This window comes from Phyllostomus hastatus, unplaced genomic scaffold, assembly GCF_019186645.2.
Source record: "Phyllostomus hastatus isolate PE091 unplaced genomic scaffold, TTU_PhHast_1.1 phas_contig_133, whole genome shotgun sequence".
NCBI lineage: Eukaryota > Metazoa > Chordata > Mammalia > Chiroptera > Phyllostomidae > Phyllostomus > Phyllostomus hastatus.
This window is the reverse complement of record NW_025333577.1, coordinates 2,981,291-2,990,943: the sequence shown is the minus strand read 5'-3', so window position 1 is coordinate 2,990,943 and position 9,653 is coordinate 2,981,291. Positions and strand designations below refer to the sequence as shown.

The following is a 9,653-nucleotide window of genomic DNA, read 5'->3' as shown; positions in this document are numbered from 1 at the left end:
ATGGAGGGGGACTTCGGTCGTCGCCATTGCGTATTTGTTTCGTCGGTGGCGCCTGACGCTGGCGTCCACTGCACCTGAGGAGAAGGGGGCAGGGAAGTGCCAAGACTTGCCACAAGTTTGCAGGCACTTTCACTCACACTAATGGTTGCTTCTTGCTGACCCCCGATTTTACCGGATGTGGAACCGATCCCACGAAATCTCTGCAACCCGCCTTCGTCGCACAGCCCCTGGAGGAAGCTCCAGGCTCCTCGGGTCCATTTATACAGTAGAGACGAGGCCCTTATACCGAGTGCGACTGTCGGTCCGTGGTCCTCCGACCAGTGGAGGTTGGGATTCGGATGAGCCTGCAGGTTCCTACCCAGCTGGCAGCGTCGCGCATGGACTCGCCAAAGGTGAGTGGAGGATCCTGCCCTCAAAATCAGGGGTTGAGGAAGGTGGTGCCTAGTACCTTCGCCTACACGAGTCTGGGGCCCTGATTGTCACTTTCCCCAGCATCCTGAATCCAGGCCAAAGCTTACACGGTAAGATTTTTGGAATCTTATGGGATAAGGCCTGGAAGAGTGTCCAGGCACAGGGATCAGCATGTGCAAATTGCATGAAAGTGAGGTGGAAGTGTTGCGGGAACAGCAGGTGTCTATTTCATCTGCTGGAAATAGGGGGCCAGGGGGACCAGAGTCGGGCCTGGAATGGCAGGCTGACAGGCGCAGCCTCTAATCAGAGGTGGTGGGAGTCAAGGACAGAGGAGGGAGGTGATGTGATCAGGTCTTGACTGACTCCCTCTGGATGCTGGGTGGAGAGCAGCGTGGTGAGGTTGGAGGCAGGAAGACCATCAAGGAGGTGACTGCAATGGTTCAGGTTCTTTTTGGTGGCTGGACCAGAAGAGTGTAAGAGATCATTCTGCATGGCGTGGGCCCAGCTCCCACTCAGAGATGCACAGGACCCACGCCCACAGATAGGTTCTCCAGTGGGGAATCAGGCCTGCAATGTACCTAGGCTGCTTTGAGTCTTGCTGTTGCTAAAACACTCCCTCACCATGAATTGAGAACATTTACTGCAAAGTAACTTCCTAAAATCCATGCTAAACCTTCCAAGGATGAGTATAACCCGGTTCAACCACTTCTGCCTTTTCATTTGCAAATATCCCTCTTCTGTGATGTGATTAGCAGCATTGGCTCCTTTGTTTTCTGTAAAAGGTAACCACCTCAAGTGAACCTGTGAATAGTATATGAGGACCATCAAGTAATGTGCCGAGAAACCCAATAAAGGCTGGTCATGGCAAGGGCCAAGGCTTTTGCTCCTCTTGAGAGGAAAGCCATGCTGTCCCTTTTCCTCCACCAGACTTGGTAGTCCGTGTGAATGTCTCATTTCATTCATAATGATGTGGACGCTGCGGGCCAGTGTCTGCATCAGAAGGGGAGGCGTTTATTAGAAGGGTGATGGCCGTCTCTTGCAGTGGGGGGTTTTAGAGACCTGGGGCAGGCCAAATCATTATTGGATGCTGGTTGTCTTTCTTGAGTGTGCCATGTACACCGTGGAGAGGGGAACTCTAGGGAGTTGCCTACTCTGTGGACCTGGGGTAGAGGGGTGGAGAAATGCTGATAATATGGTCCCTGTACAAGGTAAGGGAATGTGAATCAATGGGCCCTGGTGCTAGAGGCTTGAGGAAGGAAGGAGAGCACTAGTTTTCTCACATGTGGGGCATATACGGGAAAGTGGCCGGTTGGGGGATGGGAGCAGCATGACAGCCCAGAGCTCACACAGCATCCATCTGCCCACCTGCTTTTTGTTCCTCTAGGTCGTATTGGCCTGAATACAGTGACTGGGGAGTGCAGGGAGAGAGGGATACCAATGGTTCCAGGGCCTGCTCTCTCCTCTGAAGTGGGGCCTGAAGAGGATGGACGGAGAGGGCTACAAGAAGAGGAGATGTCAGTGGTAGATATTGCAGAACTCTGAGTCACAGGTCAAGGGCTTGGATGTGTGCATTTGACTATTTTGTTTCTTTGTTTTTCAGCTCACTTTTTGGCCCCCGGTCTCATCGCTGCAGAGCCCAATGACCTTTGAGGATGTGGCTGTGTACTTCTCCAAGGAGGAGTGGGGGCTCCTTGATGAGGCTCAGAAGCACCTGTATCATGATGTGATGCTGGAGAACTTTGAGCTCATGACCTCGCTTGGTAAGATCCTTATGCCCTGCTGCACCATGGTGGCCAGCTTCTGCCCTATGCTTCTTCCTCATAGAAAGTTCTGTTTATCCCAAAGCCCAACCATAGATGAGGCTTCCTTCCCAGGTTTTGTGTTGTAGGAGCTGGGACTGGGCTGTGTGCATTCCCCTGTCTTTCCCTGGATGGTCTCATGAGTGATCCCAGTAACTGTTGCCCAGATGTCTTGTAGGAACAGAGAGTGGGGATCAGGCATCTCTGCTCTGCCTAATGGATCCCACTGAGCTTGACCCATTGTGGGGTCAGGCCCAGGTTCTGCCCCTTCCCCCATGGGATGTTTTTTGAAAACACTTTTAGCCCTGGCCAATGTAGCTCAGTTGGTTGGAGCGTCTGTCCCATAAACTGAAAGGTCATTGGTTCAGTTCCGGTTCAGGGCACATGCCTGGGTTGCGGGTTTGGTCTCCAGTAGGGGAGCATGCCAGAAACAAGTGATCAGTATCTCTCTCACATTGATGTTTCTCTCCCTCTCTCTCTCTCTCTCTCTTTCTTCCTCTCTCTCTAAAATATCAACAAGCATGTCCTCAGGTGAGGGTTAAAAAAAGAAACAACAGCTTCGTTGAGATACATCATAAAATTCACCCTTTAAAACTATATGTCTACATAGCTGTATAAATATCACAATCTGATTTTAAAACATTTTCATCACCTAAGGGAAAGTTTGTACCCTGTCCTCCCTCATCCCTTTCTCCTGAGTGAGGGGCAACCTCTGACTATATTCTGACTATAACCTACATTCTGACTATACAGATATGCTTATTCTGGACATTTCATATAAATAGAGCCACAGAATTTATGCTTCTCTGTGACTGCCTTTCACTTAGCTCATGTTTCAGAGGTTCACCCGTGTTGTAGAATATACAACACTCATTCCTATTTAATGACTGAAAAGTATTCCACTGTATAGAGTTCATGTATGCAGTTAATGGACTTTTGGCTTATTTCCACTTTTTGGCTATTATGAAAAAATACTGCTGTGAACATTCACATACAAGTTTTTGTATAGATATGTTTTCATTTCCCTTGGGTGTATATGTAGGAATGGAACTGCCCCACTGTTATAACCATTCTAGTGGGTGTGAAGTGGTCGCTCATTATGGTTTGGATTTGCATTTCTCTAATGACTGATGATGTTGAACATCTTTTCATGTGCTTATTGGCCATACGTGTGTGTACACACATCTCACTTTGAGGGATGTTTATTCATGCCCTTTGCCCCATCTCTGTCCTTGTCTCTAGTGAGGCCTGCTGTATTCTGTGGCATGGCTGGGTGTCATCCTGCACAGTCAGCCCCTCACTCTTATTCTGGCCCCCTTGGCCTGTCAACAATCCCTGGGGCTGCTTCCTGTATGTGTGATTTACACATCTCTAATGCAGTCACCCTTTCCACCAAGTGAAACACTAAGTTAACTAGAAATTTCTCTGCTTTCAGGTCGTTGGCATGAAGTGCAAAGCGAGGCTTGTTCCAAGCAGAATGCTCCTGTAGAAGGGTTGTCCCAGCTCAGGATCCCCTATCCTTCCACCCTAAAGACTGATACCTGTGACATGTGTGGCCCATTCATAAGAGACATTTTGCATCTAGATAAGTATCAAGGAACACATGCTGAGGAGACCCCCTGCACATGTGGAGCACGTGAAAGAGAGTTTTGGTTCAATGAAAATCTTCCCCAGTACCAGAAGGAGCACAGTGGAGAGAAGCCCTTCAGGTGGGGCAAAGACAGGGACTCATTTGTGAAGAGCTCCATGGTCTACCTGCCAGAGAAGCCCTTCACTTGCAGGGAAGGTGGTAAGGATGTCTTAGACAGCCATGACCTCCATCAGTACCCAGCCATTGACAGCAGTGGGAAGTCACATAGGAGCACCAAGTGCAGAGAGTTCTTCCCACACAGTTCCAACCTTGGGCAGCTCCCAGAAGTCCATATCACACGGAAGTTCCTCGACTGCAGTGACTATGGCAAAGCCTTCCAGAAGAACTCGGCCCCCCTTAACCACCTGAACACTCACTCTGAAGAGACAGCATTTAAATGCCCAACAGTTAGAAATTCCTTAGAGGAGAAATCAAACCTTGTTAATTACCAAAAATTTCACACTGGAGAAACATTTCATATATGTAAAGAGTGTGGGAAGGACCTTAGGTACCCTTGTAAGCTGAGGCAGCACCAGAAATTTCCCACTGGAATAAAATACTATGAGTGTAGTGACTGTGGGAAAACCTTCAGCCACAAACTTGCACTCCTTCATCACCAGAAAATTCACACAGGAGAAAGGCCTTATGAGTGTAGTGCATGTGGGAAAACCTTTAATAACAGGTCACACCTCAGTCAGCATGAGAATGTTCACACTGGAGAAAGGCCTTTTGAGTGCAGCAAATGTGGAAGAGCATTCAGCCAAAGGTCCAATTTCCTTCGGCATCAGGAAGTTCACACCCAGGTAAGACCACATAAGTGCAATCAATGTGGTAAAGCCTTCAGCCGGAGCTCTGCTCTCATTCAGCACCGGAGGGTTCACACTGGAGAAAGGCCTTTCAAGTGCAGTGAGTGTGGAAGAGCTTTTAACAATAATTCCAATCTTGCTCAGCACCAGAAAGTTCACACTGGAGAACGACCTTTTGAATGTAGTGAATGTGGAAGAGACTTTAGCCAAAGGGCTCACCTCCTTCGACATCAGAAAGTACACACTGGAGAATGAGAATGGCCTTTTGAATGCAGTGAATGTGGGAAAGCCTTCAGTAATAGCACCACCCTCATTCAGCACCGGAAAGTACACACTGGGCAAAGGCCTTACGAATGCAGCAGATGCTGGAAAGCCCTCAGCTGCAGCTCCAGCCTGATGCAGCACTGGAGGATTCACACTGGAGAAAGGCCTTATGACTGCAGCGAATGTGGGAAGGCGTTTGTTCACAGTTCTAGTCTCATTGAGCACTGGAGGGTTCATACAAGGGAAAGGCTGTATGAGTGCAATGAATGTGGGAAATTCTTTAGTCAACACTCTATTCTCATTAAACATCAGAAAGTTTACACTGGAGAAAGGCCTTATGAGTGCAATGAATGTGGGAAATTCTTTAGCTGAAAGTCCAGCCTTATTTATCACTGGAGAGTTCACACTGGAGAAAGGCGTTATGAGTGCAGTGAGTGAGGGAGAGACTCTAGCAACAACTCTCAGCCGGTTCGTCACCAGAGTTCACACACAAGAAAGGCCATATGAGTGCAACCAATGTGGGAAAGCTTTTAGTGAAAGGTTCACACTTGTTTAACACCAGGTAGTTCATACCAGAGAAAGGACTTATGAGTGTGGCCACTGTGGGAAAATCTTTAGCTGCCTCTGTAGCCTTGCTCAGCATAAAAAGATTCATACTTGAGTGGAGTCTTATAGACACAGACTTTGTGAGAGAGTCTTCATTCAGGTCAGACTTCATCCAGTAGAACTCCTGCAGAGAAATTACCTGCATGTACCACCGATGTGGAGAAGCCTTCTGAAACTGCTCTCTTTTCCAAGCAGCCTAGGGACCCAGGCAGAGCTATGTGCCCTGGAGCCCCTGTCCAGCCTGCCTGGATCCAGACATTTGCAGCAGTCACCTGCATATGCATGGAGAAAACAGCTTCCTGTGCCTTCTCCCCTATCCTGGAGCAGATCAGGATTGTTTTGGGCCCATTGGATGGTTTCATTCTCATTGCCTCTTGAGAGTGCTCTGGAATGAACTGACCCCATGCTGGTTGAGGGGTCTTGTGGGATGTCCAGTTTGGGCTTCTTGGGGAAGATGCACGTTCCCCATGGGTGGATGGTATTCAACTGAAAATATTCACAGCAGTTCACGTTGATTCTGGTGTTAATAGTCACAACTGCCACCAATTTGTTTTATTTTATGAAACTGACATTGTGTCCAGTCACCATGAGGACTGTCTTCATCTATGAGAGTCACAACAAATTGCTTTGGTTCCTTAGGTGATGTTATGGACTGAAGGTTTGTACACACACACCCAAGAATTCATTGGTTTAAGCCCTAACCCTCTCTGTGATAGTATCAGGAGATGGGGCCCTTGGGAGCTAATTAGGTTCAGATGAGATCATAAGGATGGGACTCTATGATGGGATTAGTGTCCTTGTAAGAAGTCAAGAGAGCCCTAACTGGTGTGGCTAAGTGGGTGGAGCATCACCTTGCAAATTGAAAGGTCACTGGTTTGATTCCCAGTCAGGGCATGTGCCAGGGTTGCAGGCCTGCTCCCCAGTTGGGGCGTGCAAGAGGTAACTGATTGGTGCTTCTTTCTCATATTCAATGTCTCTTCCCCCTTCTCCTTTCCCCTCTAAATAAAAAAATAACATCTTTTTTTTAAAAAAAGGCAAAAGATACCAGAGCTGCTTCTCCTCATCTTGTGAAGATGACAAAATAATGACCATCCACAAGCAAGGAGGAAGGCAAGAAACACATTATTGCTCGATTCCAATATCAGTGAACCCTTGAGCTCTTGTTGGTATATTGCCAAGTCTTTTAATTTTTATTTATTGACTTTAAAGAGGGAGGAGGAGAACAGCATGGTTCCACTTACTTATGCATTCATTGGTTGACTCATACATGTGCTCTGCCCAGGAATCGAACCCGCAACCTTGGCTCATCAGGACAATGGTCCAACCAAGATACCCAGCCAGGACTGTTCCTAAGTCTCTAACAACACAAATGTAGCCCTGATTTCAAATATGCAGACATCTATGAAGACAAGCAGGTGCAGGAGGGTTAGTGTCCAGCCTAACATCATGGTATAGAAGATAGAAAGGGAGAAAACTCCAAACTGGACAGTGAGTGAAAGAACTCATGAAGAGGGGACATTTTGGCCAAGTTGTTGAAGGGGTTTTAGTGGGAGAGGCAGGACTAGGGTGGAGCAGGCATCTCTGACAAGTTGGGGTCACAAAACAAAGGACCAGGAGCTGCTGGGTAGATCCTGGAAGAGCTTCCATGGACTGCTGGAGCTGGCTTGCCAGGTGAGCTTGAGCCAACATGATGGAATGACTGACTCCTGCCCAAACTGGTACCCTGAGCATGTCAAAGGGTCAGAGCCACTGGGCTTTGTTCCAGATACCCCAGCATCAACAGGGAAACTACTTTCCACCCACACCCCCATTAGGTTGGCTGCTATGTATGGAGCCCCAGCAAGAGACCAGAAAGCAGATTTAGGGCAAGTGCCAAGGACCCCTCACCCAGGTGCGGGGCCATCCTATGAGATCTAGCCAAAGCTACCCACCCCCACTTGTTTAGAGACCTGAACCCTGCCTGGCTTGGCTTGACTTTGCTCTCACACAAACCCTCGTGTGGGTGTGGGAGACAGACAGTTCTTACACTCAGGAAAGAGGGCCTGAGCGGATGAAAGATGGGCATACGTTTTATGGTGCTGGGGAGAATTTGAGCAGGCTGACCAAAAACTCTCTACTGCAAGCCCTACTGAAGTTGTCCGCGGTATGGTCATCACCCCTTCAGCCATCAGGATGGGCGGGAAGAATCAGCACAGCTAGAGGCAGCAGCGGTGGTTCCCAGCCCCAGTACATGGTAGGATGAGCACTGCAGCCCACAGCCCCTCATGTTGGGTCCCCGGCTCTCTCCAAACACAATTCCTTCTAATGTTTTTTCTTTTCTTTTTTTGACAAACCCTGCTGCTAATGTTTTTGTTTTGACAGACAAACCCTGCCTCAGGTTTATTTGCACAAACACCACAGGAGGACCCCAGCCTCAAGGGTGCACCAGTCCTTCTGTCCTCACGTCGGCAGACAGAGGCCTCTACTATGGAGCCTTTACAGGGGCCTGGGCACCTTTGGGACCCTGAGACTGAGCCTGAGCTGGACCCTGACCCATGGCTGCATCTGCAGCCTGGGGCATGGTTTGGGCCTTGGCCTTTGATCAGCAGAGCCAGAGACCTTTGGTGTGTGGGCACAAGCATGCTTTCTGAGCTTGGGATGAGCAATGTAAGCAAGTTGACTGAGCTTGTGGCTGCTGCCCCTTGGGATCTTTGCCTTGACTTTGGACTTGACCAGAGCCTTGATAGCCTCAGCATGTGTGCTCATGGCCTCGGTGTTGTTGGCCTGCATCTTCTTCGGGCCCTTGTGCTTTTTGGCAAAGCACATGTTCCTCAGGAACTTGGAGTCTATCCCCTTGAGAAATTCATATCTTTGTAATCAGAGTTTCTTGATGCCATTTCTGTGCCATTTTTGGGACTGGATGTACATGGTGTGGTTCTTGGACTTAGCCATCTCTGTACCCACACCCACGGCTCTTGAAGCACCTGGGACCGGAAGAGAAAGAGCTCCTGCTAACGTTCTTGACAGGAAGCAGTTTCAGGGCCAGGGACACAGCTACAGGCAACATACAAATTTTGCTTAACTGACATTTCATTTACCTTGTGGGAAAAGTTTCCAACATTTTTTAAATCAAAAGGTCCCACAAACCACAGGATCAACCACTTCTCCCTTGAGCCCAGGGACAGTGGCAGCAAAAACATTGCAGGCCATGGTGGGCAGATACCAGGAACAGTGGCTGGGTCCCTAGAGCCACATCCCAGGACACTGAGAGATGGCCTTGAGGTGAACATGCACAGAGGTTAGAGAATCCAGAAGACGGGTAGATAACTGGTTGAGAGTGACCTTGGCCACAGATGACAGGTCTGTAATCCCAAGAATTTCTGTGACCCTCAGCCCCTGAAATCGCAGCTGCCGGAGCATTTGTGGAGGCCTCTCTAGAACCTGGCTCAGACTTGCTAGTGTACCAGGCTCCCCACGCATTACTGCAGGGTTTCTGTGCCCACTTGTCTTCTAATAGGCCCCTGCAGGTCTTATGGTTAGTCTACAACTTACTCCACATTCTAGATTTCAGAGGACACAGCTGCTGAGCTGACTCTGGAAACAGCTTCCTCTGAACAGTGCTGGAGATTCAGGAACATTCCCTGAGAACAAGAGCCCTGGCTCATGTCCTCAGACACATGGGGCATCTAATGCCAACTTTTCAAAGAATTTTTTTTAGAGAGACAGGAATGGAGGGAGAAAGAGGGGGAGGAACAATGTGCAAGAGATACATCATCAGTTGCCTCACCCCTCCAACTGGGGATGTGGCCCACAACTCAGGCATGTCCCTGACTGGAAATCGAACTGGCAACTTTTCAGTTCACAGGCCAGCTCTCAATCCACTGAACCACACCAGCAAGCTCCCAACTCTCTGATCTTGACCCACCAATAAACCTGACACCCAGACTACATGATTCACCCACCAAGCCTTTCAGTCTCTCCCTGCAGGTCTCAGGCACCAATGCAAGTGACACCGTCCTCAGCTAGAACTGTTCTCTGCCATCCTGCTGTCCCCTCCCAGGCAGACAAGAGTCAGGGGTGCCTATAGAAGCCATTCCCTCTATTCATGAGCCCAATTTTGTTCAACATCCCCTCACACAGAGATCAGAATACCCTACA

The 9,653-nt window shown here is 48.8% G+C and overlaps 1 protein-coding gene across 1 annotated transcript; it reads left to right on the top strand.

Annotated features, from left to right (window-relative positions):
• ZNF132 (zinc finger protein 132) lies at nucleotides 1-9,527 on the top strand. Its single transcript, XM_045848891.1, is given in 4 exon segments — nucleotides 1-392; nucleotides 2,012-2,171; nucleotides 3,646-5,386; nucleotides 5,388-9,527. Coding segments are annotated over 4 exon segments (2,139 nt in total). The 5' UTR covers nucleotides 1-338; the 3' UTR covers nucleotides 5,572-9,527.
• The last annotated feature ends 126 nt before the right edge of the window (nucleotides 9,528-9,653 follow it).